Genomic DNA, 21083 nt, shown 5'->3' with positions numbered 1-21083 from the left:
TGTCAAACTAAATGTTAGTTGGTCTGCTAGTATGAATGATTCAAGGAAAATCATCTGACCAGTTTATTCATACTTGGTCGAATGTTTTGGATGGTTAATTTGAGTTGTGATTTTTATGCCCTTAAATTTTACCCTTGTCCTTCAGTATGTTTGTCCATCTGTCTGTCTGTCCATTTCTTTACTAGTTTTCATTTGCTAACTTTAGTTTGCCTCAACCAGATGTTATGGAACTCGTACACAATGCTTGTTACATTTTGTACCACAAAACACAGATCAAGTTTGAAATTTGGTGGTGTCTCTATTACCATTCTAGAGGTATGCCCCTTTACACATGAACAAATTGCTGAGGTTTTCGTTTTCATTCTCTAACTTGAGTTTCCCTTGACCAAATGTTATGAATATTTTTATATAGTGATTTATTACCACAAAGCACAGATTATGATTGAATTTTGGTGGGATAACTTTTATCATTCTATAGTTGCCTTTACAAATGTAAAAAATGCTGAATATTTCGTTTTGTTCTCTTACTTAAGTTTGCCTAAACCAAATGTTATGAAACTTATACACAATGCTTATTACCACAAAACTCAAATCAGATACGAACTTGAGTAACTTCACTTTTACCGTTCATGAGTTATGCCCTTTATAATGCTATTTGCAGGCGAGGGCATCATCTGTGTCCCATGGACAAATTTCCTATTTATTTTATTATGCTTTAAGGGTTAATGTGTTATGATGACTCTTTTAATTTATAAAACATAGTTCATTTTCTGGTTTCTGGGTGACTAAGAAAGTACCACTGATCTAAATAGATTGATATTTAATTGAAGTACTGCTGACCACAAAATATAGGTTATGTGTATTTTTGGCTGATTTTGAATAAAGAGTTCTGAAGATGTGGTCCTTTTTTTGCTAAAAAATAGTTAGTTTTGGTGTTCCTAGATATAAAAGAGTGAACAGATGAACCAAATTGAATGAAATTTTACCTTGTACCAGTCACATTATTTAAAAAGCTTTTTTAATATTTTATTTATTGAGGATTTGTTTTTTTTTATTTTACCACCTGGAATTAAGTAATTAGTAGTGTCTCATACAAGAGAGCAAATAAGAAAAAGAATTGTCCTTAATGCTTTCATTCTGATTTGATAGATTCACTGATAAAGGGTTATAACCATACTGTTGTTGAATAATTGAGCAGTATTTTTAGTTAACACCAATGATGCTGCTCAGAAACACAGTCACAGATATTAGTGTAGGATGGCATGATCAGATATATTTTCAGTAGTATTTATAGTATGTTGAGCTTTTTTCTGTAAATGTAAACATTCTTTGAAAAGGTATTATCGTTTTGCTTGTTCATATTTTTTGTTATTTTCTATTTTCTGAACATTTTAATGCACCTTTTTTATTTTCCATAGAACTATTTAAAGGGGTAAGATTTCATGGAGGACACTTGTCTGTTCCAGATCAGGAGTCGTGATTTTGGTTAGCTTTTAAAATTTACTGTGGATTCTTTTATATTAAATAGTTAATTCTTGTGGATTGAAGAAAGTTTTTTTTTGTTTGATTTATGTGATTTCCCTAGTTTTTACATGGTCTATCTTTATGAAGTTTCATGTATTTGATGGCCTCTTCTGAATATATTTACAACTTTTCTAGACTCTTGGTGATTTTTGCAACAAACCAAGTTCTTATTTTTTTCATTTTTTTCTTTAAAAATGTCCTGTACCAAGTCAGGAATATGGCCATTGTTATATTATAGTTCGTTTCTGTATGTGTTACATTTTAACGTTGCGTCGTTTGTTTTCTCTTATTTTTGAGTGTAAATTCATTTTGCGATAAGACGTGTCACGTTACTTGTCTATCCCATATTCATGTATTTGGTTATGATGTTATATTTGTTATTCTCGTGGGATTTTGTCTGTTGCTTGGTCCGTTTCTGTGTGTGTTACGTTGTAGTGTTGTGTCGTTGTTCTCCTCTTATATTTAATGCGTTTCCCTCAGTTTTAGTTTGTTACCCCGATTTTGTTTTTTGTCCATGGATTTATGAGTTTGAACATCGGTATACTACTGTTGCCTTTACTTATCCTATTATGAGTACCAGTAGATAATATGGAGCAGTCATCAGTCTGAAAACTTAATTGGTCTAGTGTTTGATTGTTGGTGTTAAATGGCCACTTGGTATGTTGACAACAAAGCCATATGAAATATATCAGATTAAAATATACTCCTTCCAACAAATACCAAATAGTGTTGATCTATCCTGTTACTGTAATGATTGATTGATTGTTTGGGTTTTAACGACACTTTTAAGCGCCACCTTTGGGCTATTTCCTGGCGGCCAATTTTAATAGGTGTAGGAGGCCATGGTCCTAAGGGAAAACAATGACCTTTCAATTGGAATACTGACGATTCTAGTCAATTAAAAGTAATTACTGTATTCAGATCTTTGGAAGGTGCAAATAAGATTAAGGCGTATGCAAGACAAAGATGTACATGTATATACTTCCTACAACCAATCCTTTTATCAAATAGTGTAGACCTATATGCATTTAAGGAACAGACCTAATCCTGAAATTTTGACCTGACCATTGCTGTATGGAAACCGGGCCAGACCACAATGACCATCTGACAAGTTAATGCAAATTGTAAGCACTGTTGTCACCATTGCTGATAAACATTCCCAAAATGTGAGGTAAATATTGTTTACAGAGACAGCTTCAGGAGTGGTCTACACAATGTAATTAGGTATACATATTGTGGGCTTTGGCAAATAATTTGATAACACGTATTTAGATGAAGTCATTTATTCCATTGTGATGATATTTTTTTTCAGAATGATTTTAAAAATCTTTCATAAATCAAACAAGCAGAAAAAGAATGATTCTTGGTCTCATTCATGGCATTAATGATGAAGGAAAAACATGGAGTGGTGTATTAATTGTTAAATAAACAAAGTTTAACAAGAAGGTGACCATTGTTAATCTATTGAATCAATTTTCGAGCTTGATGTTACAATGTATTGAATGGTTTTTACTGAAAAATCAGTACTACAAAGTTAATTACCTAAAATGAACCTCTCCATGTTATCCATTCTTAAAAATTTAAATGAAAGAACATTATTTACATGTAACCTAAACTAAGCACTGTAAAAAAGATGATGTTTGTACAACTCCAATAAAAACTTATGAATATCTTCACTAAAAATATTTTGCATATGAACAATCTCGGACATGAAAATCAATAAAAGGCAGATAAATGTGAGTGGAATTAATTTGCATGCAAACGATTTCACACACACACACACTGAAAACGAAATATGTGTACAAAAGTACTGTTTCCACATGCTGATTACCACACAGTGGTATCGTATGTGACAAAGTGGGGCAGATTCCTAAAACTAAGTGTCTTCAAACAGTTACTTCTTTTTCTAATTTTGAATTTTAAGTTTTGTGCTTTTGATAGGACTGACAGTGCTGACATTATTGCCATACAAAACTTTGTTCTCACTTTATTCTACAAAATGATTTAACTTTTTGATGTATTACACAGTAAAATTAAATATAATACAAAATGGAGAATAAATGGTTTTGACAAAATATTTTGTAGAATCGACTACATTTAAAATATTGCTGTATAAAATATTTAGAAAATAAACTTTCTTTAAAAATTGATTAACAGTAAAGATACATATAATTTGTTTTGGAGGAAATTGAAAAAGAACAGAATTAATTCTGTACTTTCTATTTAGGTCTGAGAATGAATAACCTGGCATTAATTGCGTTTTTCAAAAGAAAAAATTGTGAGGTAATAAAAACTGAATTATAAATTGTAAAATAAAAACAAATATGCAATAGTAAAAATGTAAAATATTCAAATAGGAATCCCTACTCATAAACTCTCCCCAGTATTCATCAATAATAAACATTTTTAAAATATCAATAACAATGAGATTAATGGTCCACCATTTTTCGTCTTAAAACAAGATATATAATGATAAAAATTCTGTTTGAATTTCAGAAATAAAATTTGATTTAAGTATTTTAACGGTCATACATTTCTATAATATAACAATCAGCAGACATTTGGATTTCTAGAACACCAAGAAATTTTGGAACACGTTTTTTAAAATTTAGTTTTCAGTGTGAATTCAATGCTATAGAACCAATAACTAAACTTCAACCGATTTGATGATTATTTGTGTTTTTGAGAATCAATGATCTGCTATAATAAAAACTTAAGTATTTCACTATCAGCATAAGGTGTGATGTTTTTTTTCTCTTTTTCTAGGTCCTCACCGAAAGTATAAGAAGCAACTAAACCTACAGACTAATTGAGTATTCCATCACCTGAGGTATCATCAAACAGTGAGGACATCCCACTGAGGTATCATCAAACAGTGAGGACATCCCACCTTACCCTGAGCAATGAAAAACATTGTCCTTACCATGTTGTCAATCTCAACAATATTGTATTGCATATTATTACACAAACCAATCCTCCCTAATGGCTGGGCATGTAACAGAGTAAAAGTCTCTGGTTTAAAACAGTTCCATAGCTTCTGGTCTTTTCAAAATATAAAAAGAAACTTTTGAGGAAAGTTAACAATATTACTCTCATTTTTCTAAATAAAGTTTCCTTTTTAATTTAAACCGAAGTGGAAATTCTTCATTCCTTTTTTATTTTATTTTTTATTGGGGGATTGGTATAAGTTGGTGTTGAGTGCAAACAAAACAGTCCTTTTCATCAAAAGTGTAATAACTAAACAGTTATTGTTTTAACTTCAATTGTGAAACTCTAAATAAAACAATAATAATTTTAAATTCCAACACATAAGAATATGTTAGGATAGACTGAAATGGTGAACCAACATATACATAATCATGAAAAACAAAATATGACCTGGATGAAACAATTATCTACAAACTAACATATCTACCAAGCACTAAGTTTCTTTACAGCATACAAATCAACATTAGGATAAACAATTATCAATGACTGTACAATTTTGGAAGTTCATTTGCTACCATTTTATTTTCCTTCACATACTAATTTCTGCATAACTAAGCTTCTATTTGTATAAAATTTTAGTTTGTTCATACAGGCCCATAAATTGCAGGTTGTTCATACAGGCCCACAAGTTGTAGGTTGTTCAAACAGGCCCACAAAATGATATACCTGCTCCAAGATGTTTAACTCAATTCTCTCTTATAAAATATATGATCAAAGCCTCATCATTAATTGCCATATGAATGATGAATAACATATTATCATTTTCTTTTCTAGAAAGGGTTGCACGATAAAAAAAAAAAAAAAAAAATCGTTAGAAAAGGGAGATAAATCAAGCAATGAAATGTTAATCTTGATTGAAACATAAAGGCAGTGAGTTATTTTGTTTCATGTGAATAAGGAGGTAGTTTTTCTGAATTACACCAAAAATTTGTGGTAGTTAAATCCATATTGCTGTAGTTTTATCATTGACAAAAATATCAAACTTTGGAATATTTTGATTTCAAATTTTTAATCAATTTAAGTTTTTGTCTATAAATATTGTTTGCCTGGCATGCAGCTGCCAAGTTTGCTGCCCAATAAAAGATAAATGCACACAACAAATCCAAAAGTCAGACTGCATCAAGTTTTTTAAACATCTGTTATACCTCAAATGAGAAGAATTTTGAAATCATCCAATTAGAATACAGAATTGCCTCTGGTATGCTTTTCATTTGGATGTATGATTTAAACATGAAGACTAGGTTTGTAACTTTACAGAAAAGATATAAATGGCAATTAGATGAGGACATTGATCATATGGCTTCTGGGTCAGGTTATCTAACAGTATATTTAAACTTTAGGTTACTGCTGACAAAGATAGCCAATGAGAAAGTAGTGCTATGAATTAGGAGATGCCTTCAAGGTTAAAACCTGTAATGAATGATGCACTACCATACATCGAATTCAATTTTAATGACATAACTAAACAATATTTAAAAATATTAAAAACAATAAAATTCACAATGTGATTTATAACAAACATTTAAACATATTCATCAATATCAAATTAAAGAACTAAAAAGCAAAAAAAATAAAAATTAAAAAACCAATAATTGATCTTTAACAAAATGATTATTTCTTTGTTACTATATACAATTTTTCAATTCTCCCAGTTTTTATTTACATCTGCCTCCATTACTGCACCATGTGCATCACTAAAAATATTTCACACCTTTTTTTCACTGAAATAATTGTTGCATTTTGCAACTAAAATGTATAAGGCTTTGAAAATAAATTAAAATCTTGATCTTTAATAGTTTTTTATTTGTTCATTGTAAGGCTACTTTAAGTTGCCAGAAAGTTGAAAATTTCAAGGTAAATTTTACATTTTTTTTCATAAATATATCACGGGTAATGCCCTCCATATTATCACGAGCATATGTATACAACTATAGGTCTATTATAAATAAAAGATTTAAGTAAAAAAAATAATTCTATATTATCCTTACTTCTAAATTTTTAAATGCCCTGCAATTAACTTTTTATAATTCATATAAAACAATACATTCATGAAGAAGGCTTGATTTTGATTTTTCTTGGAATTATTTAAGTACAAAAAGATGAAAGAATAAAATTTTCTGATTAAGTTGTTCTGTACCGGGATAACCACATCACTATTAAAAATGTTTGACTTCTCAGGTATAATTTTACATTGATGCCCCAAGTGAAGGTGTTTGTTCTTTTTATTGAAGGGTCTCTATTTGGATGTTCAACTATTTTGCAATAGTATTCAATCTTAAGCTGCTAGTTTAACATACATATTCTCCAAATGAACGACCACAAGGGTAGTTTTTAACAACATTGACTACCAATAGGGTTTTGCAAGGTCTCCTAATAAACACTATCTAGTGTATAGTACATATGTACTAACATTATTTATACTGAAGTTGGTGTCCAAATCAAAGAAATGTAATCAAACAATCACCTTTTAATAATGATATGACCTGAGAAACAAGACATCTAAAATAGCAAAACAGATCTTTGGTATTATGCTAAGTATTTTAGTTTTTATTTGAAAGAGCAATGAAAAAATAAGTACAAAATTTGTTTTTTTATAACTCAATAACTTAATTATTATTCATGGACAAAGTAATAAATTTAATGTAATTTACAATTTACAAAATGACAAATGTATTTGATCTTCATTTAATTTGATAACATACATATCATACTGACACATAGAAAACTGGAAGAACTTATTTCAACAAACAAACATAATGAATAGCGCCATTGGTCCTTTAGAAGTCAACTTTATTACTATAAGAAACATTTATCCTTTAATATTTTTTCTATTCACAAAGACATTTGGCCATTTTCTATTCACTTTTAAATGGCTACTCTAATTTACCTATATCTAATGTACTTCTATTTGCATAAAAATATCAACAATTTACAATGTTTATAACGAATAGGGTATAAAGATACCAACAATTCTAGGCTGTAAATCACACTCTTCAATTTACTCAATTTCATTTTGTAAACCAACAACATTTATTACAAATTAAAAAAAAGACGTTCATAATATTTTGTCCCTTTATACAGTAAAAACATTTTCTCAACTGCTTGAATATGCATATTACACATTTCAAACAAAAAGAGTGATTCTAGCACCTAGTTGTTACAAGAGAGAAGAGACAAAATCTTATGGTTAAATTGTGACTTAAAGTCTAGAAGATTGATTTCACCTGGTTTTAATAAGCAAGACAATAACAGAAAACAAAAATAAAAATACTACTTGTAAATCTATGAAAAATGTTTGAGTAGCTGCAATGCAAAACTGAAGGATTTTAAAAAAGGATGACAATTTTCATGAGGTAGCGTTTGTGAATAAAGATGTTTTTGTTGTAACATAAAGGGGAAGCCATTGCTGTAAACATTGCTGTTGTTCTTTTGGTTGTCTTGTGGCACTTTGGTTCATCATGATGTGAATCTGTAAAGAAATAAATAAAAACATACAATGCTGTTAGCAGAATTTCTAACCTATATTTGACAATAAAGAGACTTGGACTGTTTGTTGTTGGGTGAACAGCTGATTTGATTGACCATAAAACTACTTTCTCATGTAAAAGAAAGGGTCTTAATTGCTTTAACCTATATCGATTAATAAATATGTTTATACTGTTACTGAATGTAGACTTGGTCATGTTTTTGTCTTATTGTTTGTGATTAAGACTAAAGGTGAACTTACTACGATAATAAAACTTGTGTTATGTAATTCAAAATCTCGACTTGCTGATGTGTTTGTCTTAGTTTTTATGATTAGATTAGAGGGTAAAAACACTTATGTCTATGTTGAAGATGCTGATGTTAAGTATGTTGTAAAAGTGCTCATAAATGGGGATAAATATTGTACTACTTACGTTGAAGGTTGAGATGTAAAGATTTGATAATGTTGCTGTAAGGCATCCTCTGTGGTTAAACCATGTTCCTGTAGATTAGAAGTTTATGTTATAAAAACCAATAAGTCTATTCATATATACATAGTCATTGAGTAAATTTTTATTTTAATAATTATCAGTATTTCATATTGTGGCTTTCCAAAATTTTGACGACAGGCATACAATAATAAATATTCCAGGACCCCAAATTTTTAGTTCCTGAATGGAGTTTCTGTATTTCTGGTTGAAGACTTTATTCACAACCAAATCAATGAAGATTTGCCTTTTGTTAGTCTATCAATGAATGGAAAACCCCAGGTCAAATTAATATCACATCATAATAATTCTATTCCACCATTCATAACAATTCTTTAAAATAACCTATAAATGGCCTGATGACCTTGAGTAGACTTACATCTAATTGTAGAGGTTGTAGAAAAGCTCCTGCTCCAGCTGCTGAGTTAGAACCATAGGGGAATTGGTAAGCAGCGTTTCCAGTCAGGTACTGCAAAAACAACGCAAAATAATTCAATAAATATTACGTCTTTATAAATAAATAATGTAAAATTCAGATTTATTCAAAAAGTAAACGTTCATTGCTATAGATCAATATGAAACAGTAAACAAAATTCATGAACCTGCTGATAAAAAAACTTTAGTCACAGCAGATATGCATAATTTACTTCAAAAGTCAAAATACCTATATTTGCAAATTAGTTTATATTCATCGGAGTTTGGTTATATGATATTATACAAACTTGCTTACGAAATACATACATGCTTACAAATGATAGCAAAAAGACAATAGAATATTAAAACCACCTCAAACTTTTACAATATTTATTTGGTCTCTACATGCTAGAATAACATATAAAATTTAAAATATGTATAATACGCATTTCAATATGTTCCAATATAATACAAGTACACACTGGATTATGTTTGGTTACAAAATCTAAAATCTAACAGAACTGTCAGTAATTTGATCAAATATTTGACCTGCATATATTGTTCTTTTTTTTAATTCTTAAATTTTCGGAAAGGCATTGACTGAAAAAAATATTCTACCTGATCAAGTATTTTAATCAAAACTGACAATATATCTGTTTGCTAAGGATATGGTACTTTTCAAAGAAGATGCATACATCATAAACTAGATCTTTTTTAATGAATTCTCTGTTAATGATATATGTTTAAATATAGCATTACTTCTTAAAAAAGCATGTTAAGTACAAAAAAAATGTAATTCTGCAATAGTTAGCAGCATCTTCTTCAATGTTTGTGATACTGAGTATAATACAATGTTAAATAGGAAAATGTTATCATCTATAATAGCAGAAAATATGTATCATTCAACAATAAACTAATTGTAATTTAATTTGATTACAATTGCAGGTTCCACTGCGAACTCCACAAATTTTCATTCATTGTGTCAAACTGCATATACAAAGAGATGTGTATAAATTATATAATTTATCTTTCTTTTTCATTCCTTTCTAAAAATGTTATGCAGTTTAAGACAAATCTGACAGAGGTACAATATGTATATATAAAATGTGTAAAGTATACAAAAATACAAAGAGTGTACAATATCTTTTGTTTACAAGTGCCGGGTAAGCATTAGTGGTAGTGATGATACACACTTGGTTTGAAATCAACATCATAGCATTGGTAAATTACATCTAAATATATTTACAGAGGAGTTAGCTTTCATTTGCTATTGTTTGTATGCAAGTTTTGGATTTTATAAAAAAAAAAATTTCAATAAAATTGATTTAATTTTTTTTTCTTCTTTTTTTTCTTGGTCAAAATAAAAAATAAGGAAATGACCTTGATATATAATCTATGAGATGATTTCAAATTTGATATATAATTTCGGGTTTATATTGATATATAATTAACTGAGAATCTACGAAAGCAGTGCAAATAAAAGCTCAATCCATGCTTACAAACATAAATAAAAAAAACATCAGTATATAATTACTGCAACGGATATATATATATATTTTACAAAGCATAGAGTACATAGTTCAACTGATATATGAATATATATATGGAATAAAACCAACACCAATCATTATTTACCAGGCACTATTCTGTTGGAAGATGTTTTCACCTGACATCTAGACTTCACATACATCAGTATCCATATTCTCTAATATTTAGCTTCTAGAAAAGTATCTTTATGGTGAACACATCTTTTTTCTCTCTTCAAACAATAAGTTTTCTACCATTCTTCAAGTTTCAGGTCCAATCTTCACATTACATTGATCATGTTTCAAATCAAAACCAAGCAATCAACAACTTGTTATTATCTTAAATACCATGAAAATGGATTTTCTTTTTATTCTTTATATAAAATGATCTTCAGTCATGGATAAATACCCTGTATCCTTTCTTTTTCTTTCAGTTTCTTTTACAACCAAATATGTCTATATCCCTATAGCATGATTTGCAAGTCCCGGCAAGGAAAGAACAAAAATTTGTGAAACAAAAATTTGTAGATTTAACAATGTTGTGCTGATATTTAGAGTAGTTATGTATATATATAGCCAAAAGCATGTTTTCTTATGTTTTTTGGTTATATGTGACAATGAGTTGCTGTCTCATTGACATATAACCAACATGATGGCGATATTTCCTTTTAACCATATTGTAGCTCTTGTCATAAGGAAAGTTTCTTTTGCAAGGTCTTAAACATCTTACTTTTCTGTTTTTTTCTGTTTCTTACATTCAAGAATGAAGGCAGGTAGTATAAAAACAAATTTCTGACAAATGACTTTATTTTCCATGAATTCAATATGACAACAATGTCATTTGTTAACAAAATGTCAACAAGAGCAGACAACTCCTGTTTAATCTGAATCTGATGATAACTTATTTTTGTAAATATCTCGTTAATGTTCAATATTGTACCTTTTAATAACTAGTCCTTCTTGTAGTGTTTCCTTGTCATTCTATTCTATTTTGACTTATCTTGAAACCCCTATCAAGTAGCTATCATCCTCAAAACACTCATGTTATACAGCATTCAGTCCAAATAATATACAGCAATTGCAGCAAATAATCAAAACCACACATTTTTTTACAAAAGTTTGATTCAAATTAAACAGGGTTGTTTGCTTACATATAAAACTGCAAATACGCCAATCTCATTGCAGTACGATGTAAAAATAAACAATCTTCATTTGTAAAAATAAGTGAAAAAATTCCTTGGTCAAGTAAATAATAAAGCATTCAAAATAAAAAATAAAAAATATGATAATTAATGATTTAATGAAATTTGATCTACTACTACAAAAGGATAGTAAAGGCAATGGTGTTTTGAAATTGTACTCGCACATACTGATTCTTCAAATTATCTTTCTTATTTTCTTTCATATGCAGGAGTGGGCGTGTACATTTACGAGTAGTAACATAGAAATTAGAATATTAAAAAAAATTGGACAAAATAAATATGCTCTTTTTTTTCCTGCAGATAAATTTGTCTGCATATTTGAGATAATTTTACTCTATATGTAAGATCTGATCTTGTACTATATCAGTAATATTTGCCTGGTCTTTTACTAAATCAGTCATGTTTGGAACAAAACACCATTTCCTTCACAATAAAAACTATTTACATAAACCATCACCAATGAAACATGAGATAGTTCTTTAAGATTTTATGCAGTCCATAACATAATGTTGTAAATAATATATGTCATTTCTGGAGAGAAAAAATGTTCAAACTTGAACAAATATCTTCAATATATCATCTATTTCATCCAAATAAACAGGATTTCTAAAAGAAACTGTAACAAGAAAGTTATAATCTAAACGACTGCATAGAGATCTTAAAAGAACACATTATAAATAGGAACAACTTTGGATTTACAGAGTTTGCTATTTTGACAAAAAAAATACCTATTTACACATTTGTAGAATGTAAATAAATAAGAATCAAAAACTGAAAAAAATATCAGTTAGGTAAAAGAAAGAAAGACCATGAAAAACTGAAACAAAAACAAACAAAAACTGAAATAAAATATATTATACATATAGGACAATTCCACTATACTGAAAGGTCACTGGATGTCAAAGTTAATGTGTTCAGAAAAACAAAAACATATTCAAAAAACATCATGATGTCAAAAATAACTTAAAATTTGATCAAACATCATATTTTCATATAAAAATGGATTTTCTATTGATTTAAAGAGACAAATCTTTTCTCTGCTAACCGTATATACTTTCTTTAAATAATTTTTTATATTAAAATAGTTTGCACCGAATAAATAAGTATTTTTTGCTATACATTTTATGTATATATATAAATTATATATACTGTAAGTAGATTCACCAATATCATTTGTGTAATACCACATCACCAGCATAATATGAATCTCTCTACATTTACTATTTATGAAAACTATTATAGGATTTATTCCTGTGTGACTTTTTATTCTTTTAACAGTTTTTATGATAATTTCAAAAGGATATTCAACGTCAACTACAGAACTAAAGAAACTGTTAATCAGAAAATATTTCAAGTTTACCCTGATTTTCTACGGCTAATTCCAGTAAATATGATGTATATTAGTAGGAGTATCATTATGGCTGAGTAGTTTACACAAGATGAAAGTTTAACTTAGCACCACTTTTTAAATGCTTGGATTTGATTATTGCTACCGTTTTATATAACTACGGAATTAGAGTTTACTGGTAAAAAGTGGATATATGTTGCTATATATTAACACATTGTGAATATAAGGAATAATATCGGGCGATCACAAAACGGATCTCGTCATTGGAGGTAGCACTTTTGGTGAGGATTTTTTATGATACAAAATATTTTTATAAAAAAAACTGGCCTACCATTATCAGCACAAATAATTTTCTAACTTGTTATATCACTTATGAGGGCAAGGTTTTATAGAGTTTTGGTATAAATTACAAATTAAATTTGGTATAGCCTATTAATTTCTACTATGCATTTCAACAGCCACTTAGTATTAACAAGATTATAGAAATCTAAGCCAACATGTAAACAAATTTAATAGTTTATACATGCTTGTAACATGTTAGATTATATAGTTTAAAAAAAAAACCTGAGTATTTTTTCACTTTGATGAAAAAAATATAAACAAAATTTACAGATGCTAAAATTTAATATATTAAGTACCACTTTTAAACTTTATATACTTTTGCAACAAACGTAAAAATTACTTAACAAATTTATAAATTAATATCTATTAGAAATATGTATCTATAAAATATTTTTATTCTACTCAAAAAAACTACGGAGTGTCCTCTTAAGAATTTTGTCATCTGAATCATAATTATCAGGGAATATTAACTTTAAATCATTTAGTTTTGGTTCATAACTGCATTTTTTTCACACTCAAAATCAATTTTAAGACCAGACAATTCTAAATGGAAACAAAAAAATCAAAATTTCTCCCTCCACACTATGATCCCACTAAGATAAACCATGACAGTTATCATTACCGTGTAAAAGAATGGAATTTAACAAAACACAAAAGTTTCCCCATCTACATCATCTTAAAATTTCCTAATTTTTTGCATATGACAAAAATAACACACATGATATTTACAACTATTTACATTTGCATAGATCTTCATGATACATATGTTTGCAATCTGAAAAGCAAAATTAATTTACAAACAAAAAATTCAATGTTTGTCAAACTTATATTGTAACTGAAACTAACTGGATGTGTGTATAGAAATTTGTCTAATCATTCATGCTGCAATCCTAAAAGGCTTTAAACAAAATATCATGCTTCTTATAATATTTGGTTCCACTCACATTGGACAAGCAGGACACAAAATAAAGTGTTTTGGCATTCCAGATTTTGATTTTAATATTTTGAATGTTTCATTCCAAGCTATCAACACAGATCTCTACAGTTACACAATGAAATTCACTAATAAAAAAAAGATATTCAAAAGCAAATGTAGAGAAACTGCAAGTGGAATTCTTTTCATAATTTTGAATGAGGGCAAAAAGAAAGAAACTGTTTCCTTCACAATTTCAACATCATTTTAAAAAAACAGCCAGAAAAAAATGGTGAATTAATCATTTAATTAATTAAAATTGAGAAAAAATCTTATTGAAAAAAATATATAAAAAAAGTTAATTTTCACATTGTTAATATTCTACTTGCAGCTTAAAAAGCGGACAACACAAATTCTAAGTTTGAGGTGATTGATTCAATAACTAAATGTTAATGCATTGCCCAAGACGATCATTGGCCTACCGAGCCTTGGGAAATGTGTAGCTGTCCCATTTGAGCAGATAAAGAGGGAAGCGTGGACTGGATACATGGGGTACCAGTGTACATCGTTGATGACGGAACAATCTGAAACAGAATCAGACCTTACTCAATGCTAGCATAAATTATCCAATTTTCGTTAGTAGAATTACCAAAGATTAGCCAAGATGCTAGCATTAGGTCTTTAAACTAAATTTGCAAATAAAATTAGATGCAAAAAGCTATAATTCATTGACAATGTTCACTTCTTTAGCCTTTTTCTTTTTAAATAGAGGATGAATTAAATAAACTATGATAACAAACAGAAATTAAAATAAAAATCTAGACTTATAGAAAATTAGTCAGTTAAAAAAAAGTTTAAAGGGGACAGTTCAATTCCAAGGTGGTCTGTAGGCATATGATAGATAATTGGGCAAACTTCTATAAATATAGCTATGTAATCATAAATATTACTCAATAAATAAGTTTTTAAAGTTGCACAACAAAGAAGAGAGTAAATAAAAATAAACTGCAAAAGATGACAAACTTTTCTAAATGAAGAAATAAGGATATGATAATCTTAGGTTTACAACATCAATAAGGAGATCTGAATTACCATGATAACGTTTTATTACAATGTATATTCTGAACAATAATAACTTTAATTTCTTTGGCATGTTTCTCTGATAAAAAGATCGTCTTTTGGTATTTTTTATCTCTGAACTACCTTAAATTCTTTATTCATTCTTCAATTCCTTTCCTGCATTTTCAAAAATCCCTCTCCAATTATGGTTCAAATGCATTTTTCCGCCAAAATTTTTACCAACACTGTATGATATTTTATACGCCAGTATAATTTCAGTTACAAATTCATTGCGTCAGTAACAATAAAAAAAATATGTACACTCATTCATGGTTTTCTAAAGATGGTCATTGACCAAAAATAACTATCCTACACAAAAATAAAATCAAATAAAATCGAAATAAAAATGACTTAAGAATGTGTTATCTAAAATCTGCTAAAATGTACATGATGATAAATTCTGCCCAAAATACTACATTCAAATTAAAATGAAAGTGCTAAAGATTAATGTGAAATACTGCCACAAAATTCTTCTTAACTGTTTTATATTTAAGTCTATCAATAATTATTACCATATTTCAATTGCATCAAAATACATGGCATTTACTATTTTATTCTTCCTTAAACATCCAAATAGCAATTGATCAAATTGGTGTTATATATATATATACTTTTTAGGACATCTCATATTGCGCAAGAAATACTTTCACTTCTAAAAAGTTTCTCTGCAGAATATGAAACTGATTGTTGATAAAAGTATTTTCATAAAGAATTTGAAATTGTATTTCACATTAATGTGCCACACTTAATACACAATATCCACAAATCATCCACTCATATTCCACTAAGCATATTAACAATCATTTGTTCATGAAGTAAGTTCATATAAAAGTTCACAATTTATTTTCAATTTGACGGATCAATCAAACCTTGTGCCTGGCCACTATAATAAGAAAATGGGCTTACATGGGCCATTGGTGGTTGAACTATGTAGCCACTAGGATGGACCCAGCCTGCTGCACCTGCTGACTGATGAACTTGGTATGTGGTTTGGGGTGTGGTTGCCATGGAGTATCTAGGGAGAAGGCCTTGGCTAAGCAACTGCTGGGCAGCAAGTCTGAAAAAATTTAATATAAGCTTATTATAAACATAAATAAGTTGAAAGCAGATAAAAAAAAACATCATTTAGCCTATAAAACATAAATAAGTTGAAAGCAGATAAAAAAAAACATCATTTAGCCTATAAAACATAAATAACAAGAATGTGTCCTCAGTACACGAATGCCCCACTCGCACTATAATTTTCTATGTTCAGTGGACCGTGAAATTGGGGTAAACCCTCTAATTTGGCATTAAAATTAAAAAGATCATATCATAGGGAACATGTATACTAAGTTTGAAGTCGATTGGACTTCAACTTCATCAAAAACTACCTTGACCAAAAACTTTAACCTGAAGCGGGACAGACGGACGAACGAACGAACGAACGAACGGACGAACGGACGCATAGACCAGAAAACATAATGCCCCTCTACTATCGTAGGTGGGGCATAAAAATATATGAAGTTGAGAATACATATATGTAAAAAACATAATCAAGCTGAAGAGAATAAGGGTGGTCGAGTCAAAAATAATAAACAAGATACAAAAAAATAATAATAATAAGTGCAAAGACTTTTGGATGTACATCAAACTATCACACAGTGAAATAATCATATGATTACTGTTTCAGTGCACATGACAAGTTTATGGAATTACCTTCATCAGATATTCTTCTGACTAAATGTAAGGAAGCCAAATTCATAAAACATTTGCCAACATTTAAACTATAAACAGCCTAACAATAGTCAAACACACTTCACATAAAATTTTCCTACAGGTAGTTTTACAATACATGTATCAAATAGATTTTTATCGAAAATTTCCCATCCAAATGCATCATTTTAATCCTTACAGAAGCACTGTCTTTTGGGTGGATGGAACAATATAGGAATGAAAGTCCATCAGTGTGACAACTACAGAAGTAAATATGCAAATACTGTACTATATTTCGACTATAAAGTAAAAACTTACCCATTTTGTTGAGCTATAATACTTGCTTGGTCAGCATACGCAGATGATGGAATTAGTAACTACAAAATATAATAAGAAATTAATACTTCATTGAAGCAAAGAGAGCTGGGATGAGTAACTAGTTTCTAAGCAGAGCATCAGTTCTCTCATCTTAGTTATGTTTTAACAATATCTTCCTCTCATATTATTTTGTCTATTCAGATCAGTCTACCTTATTTTAATTAGGATATTCTACTCTACAATGATCTCAATGAAATCCTTTTTATCTAGAGTAATCTCCCCTTGACAGAAAAAGTAACTTACATCTCTAGTTGCATCAGCCCAAATTTTTGTAGGAATTGTGAGAGCTTGTGGTGTCTTTTTCTTATTTCCACCATCAGCAAGTTTGACTATCATAGGTTCTGTACTGCCTAAAAACGAAAAAGATAAAAGATAAATATTGCCAAATTAAAGAAGAAAGATTCAATTTTGATGATGTGTGTTTATCATTTTTGGTACAAATGTAGATTAGGTTTGGTTTGAGTTTTTTTTAAAAGTTTTTAATAAAATATGAAATCTTAATTAAGATCATCTCAGTAAATGCAAAATTTTAGAGCAACAGTTTTAGCATCAGATTTGCAGACTGATAGTCAATATTTTGTTTTTTGTCAGAGTATTTTTTAATAAAAGAAGTGTTGACAACTTATCAGATTTGCTCTCTATTAAAAATGAACTCCCAACAGATTGTTCACTTCATTGTAGTCTCTTATTCAGCTATTATTCTTGAGATTTTAAATATATGACTAGTTGCTATGGTAACACATTTTTTATTTGACAAATGATGTAAGAATAATACTTCACATCAAGTTACAACTTGATATATCATGCTAACATAATCTTGATCATAAATACTTCTCTCTTCAAAATTTACATTTAAATGGGTTTATATCTACTCCTGAAATTTTCCTATTGAAAGTTATTATGTGTACTAATTTCAAGGAATTTTGGGTGTTGCATTTTCAAAAAAACAAAATAATTGATATGCGTGTGCAGTTTTTGTTAGCATTGTCACATATGTGTATTTTCTAATTAAAAAAAATGGCTTAAAAACAAGAAAAATTACAGTTTTTGTTACAGATTTTCCTTTGCACTGTTAAATAAGATTTTTTTTTATGTCACACAGTGTAGGCAGCTGTGAACCGTATAAGCCTTAAGTAATGTATACAAATTTTTAAATGCCAAGGTATTTAGTTTGACATACCACGTTTCAGGATGAATTGTTTGTCAACGTGGGCTCGTTACTACACCTTTGTTATGCAAACTAAGTTAAAGCTTCACCGAATTTTTCATAACACTGCTATTAATGGTGTTTTTCAAAAAAGATTTATGCAGGTATACTATTTTTTAATCTAAAATTAGCCCTTTTACCTATGCAAGGAAAACTTTTACTGAAACGCAGTATTGTAATAGAGTGAATACAATAAATGGCTGTAAATGTATAGAGCAGATTTACACAAATTTCAGCACCTTTTGTATTTAAAAGTAGTTCATATTAAAATTCAAAATTAATACAACCAAATACAAGTTAGAGAGTTTCTTCTCTTAACGTAAATTTCTGCATTAAAATAATTAGAACACAGACTGTAAATGTATAAAAGTCCTGACATAAGCTGTTAACATCTAATTAGAAATGAAACCTTTCCCTTAGTGCCCTTAAATGGCCATATCTGCGATCAAAGCTCTCAAGTTATAGGTCTTTAACGCCAATCATTAACATAAAAGGGTGATATATAGGACAATATCAACTTTGGTATTATTGCCCACTATATCACTATATTCAATCTCTCAAGTCAGGTGGTGATATATGACACCAACCTGATATTCTATGGAAAAAATTTAAAATTTACGATATTTGAACTTTGTAATTAAAAGATAAAATCATGCAAGAAAGAAAGTTTGGGGGTCACCACAGACGATAAAATCTAATATCATAATTATAGAATACTACAGATTAATTACTTTAAAAAACTTTATTAATATTTCTTCAAAGCAGGTGAATAAGGTTAATAAAAAAGATAATAAGTATGTATATTGTAAAAAAAGGCACATACCTGGTACAAGTTTTCCATTAAAAACAGTTATAATTTGTTCACATTTTTCTTTCGATTCCATTCTTGCAAAACCTACTCCTTTACTGACACCATCAGGGTTTCTTAAAATTCTTGTAGATATAACAGTACCATATTCCTTAAACATATTTTCTAAATGTGTTTCTGTGTATTGTATTGGCAAATTGGCAATGTATAAGTTGGTAGGATCTTGTTCTTGTTGCTGAAAAATAATACATGTACTGTAAAGATTGCTTGCTTTTTTAAATCAATGTTTATTTTTCTGATAAAACAGAGCAAAGTGAACATTTCTATTAAAGAACATTACAGCAACCCAAGGATGAAAGACCATTACAGCTATCCAAGGATAAAAGAACATTACAGCAACCCAAGGTCGAAAGAACATTACAGCTACCAAAGAATGAAAGAACATTGCAGTTACCCAAGGATGAAAGAACATTACAGCTACCCTAGGATAAAAGAACATTACAGCTACCAAAGGATAACAGACCATTAAGCAACCCAAGGATGAAAGACCATTACAGCTATCCAAGGATAAAAGAACATTACAGCAACCCAAGGTCGAAAGAACATTACAGCTACCAAAGAATGAAAGAACATTGCAGCTACCCATGGATGAAAGAACATTACAGCTACCCAAGGATAAAAGAACATTACAGCTACCAAAGGATAACAGACCATTAAGCAACCCAAGGATGAAAGAACATTACAGCTACCTAAGAACAAAAGAACATTGCATCTAAATAAGGATAAAAGAACATTGCAGATACCCAAGGATGAAAGAATGCTGCAGCTTCCCAAGGACAAAAGATCATTATATCAACCCAAGGATGAAAGAACATGGCAGGTTCCCAAGGAACCACAATCAGAAAATGTATCTACATGAAGTATATTAGGTTTTGCATTGTCATATTCAACTATATGATTTGAATTTGGGTATTTTTTTTAAGTATGTTTGACATCATATCTATTTTGATTGAATGATTGTTGAATGCTATTTCTATTTCGATATAAGACATTTATTAGATTTTTTACTCAGTTTAACATTACATATAACAAATGATCCCAATTTTAAAATTCTATTAACCTCTATTTGGGGTTATGGATTTTCTTGCAAATTGAAACCTGCACACATCAAAATTTTGGCTTGTCTAATTTACCAATAAAATGCCATTGTATTTTGTCATCTAATCAATATTCTGAAAATTGACCTTTAATTATGTGCCATTATGTCTGAAAAAATGGTAAAGAAGGCATATTAAGATGATAAATCAAGGATCAGCCATTTACAATTTACATAACCAAACACACTGGACTCCATACAAACAATTTTACCTCTCATTTCCAATGACAAATACAATTTATTTCTTGTCACATTTTATTCCGATCATACTGAACAAGAATGAGCTTAAACATGCAAGCCATACAATTATAAATCAATTTTCCCTGATGCCATATACCCTTTTAAGGTGTCAATAAATTTGTGCGACAGTTTGAATTACTAGGGGTGTAATTGTCATGTTATTGTATAAGATGTGATTTTTATCAATAAACTACCAGCACTTGATATTTACTTTCAAAATACAATTAAATAATATCAAACCAGTCGGTGATTTTGGTGCAAAAAAAGATT

General features: G+C 29.3%; 1 protein-coding gene across 24 annotated transcripts in view; it reads right to left on the bottom strand.

The window, feature by feature from the left end:
* Window positions 1–2791: 2791 nt before the first annotated feature.
* The window catches only part of LOC139510349 (RNA-binding motif, single-stranded-interacting protein 1-like), a 146885-nt gene continuing 128593 nt past the window's right edge, over window positions 2792–21083 (bottom strand). For 22 of the 24 annotated variants that reach the window (XM_071296910.1, XM_071296909.1, XM_071296905.1 and 19 more), the window contains 7 exons: window positions 19433–19652; window positions 17646–17752; window positions 17343–17401; window positions 16236–16386; window positions 8845–8934; window positions 8412–8479; window positions 2792–7981 (listed from right to left, as the gene is read on the bottom strand). In XM_071296910.1, the coding sequence (XP_071153011.1) occupies window positions 7969–7981; window positions 8412–8479; window positions 8845–8934; window positions 16236–16386; window positions 17343–17401; window positions 17646–17752; window positions 19433–19652 (708 nt within the window). In that variant the 3' untranslated portion in view covers window positions 2792–7968. Of the gene's footprint in view, window positions 7982–8411; window positions 8480–8844; window positions 8935–11194; window positions 14795–16235; window positions 16387–17342; window positions 17402–17645; window positions 17753–19432; window positions 19653–21083 lie in introns of those variants that run through there. The other 2 variants (XM_071296908.1, XM_071296913.1) reach the window with 1 other exon arrangement.

This window comes from Mytilus edulis, chromosome 2 (assembly GCF_963676685.1).
Source record: "Mytilus edulis chromosome 2, xbMytEdul2.2, whole genome shotgun sequence".
NCBI lineage: Eukaryota > Metazoa > Mollusca > Bivalvia > Mytilida > Mytilidae > Mytilus > Mytilus edulis.
The sequence above is the reverse complement of the archived record's forward strand: the minus strand, read 5'-3'. Positions and strand labels throughout refer to the sequence as shown.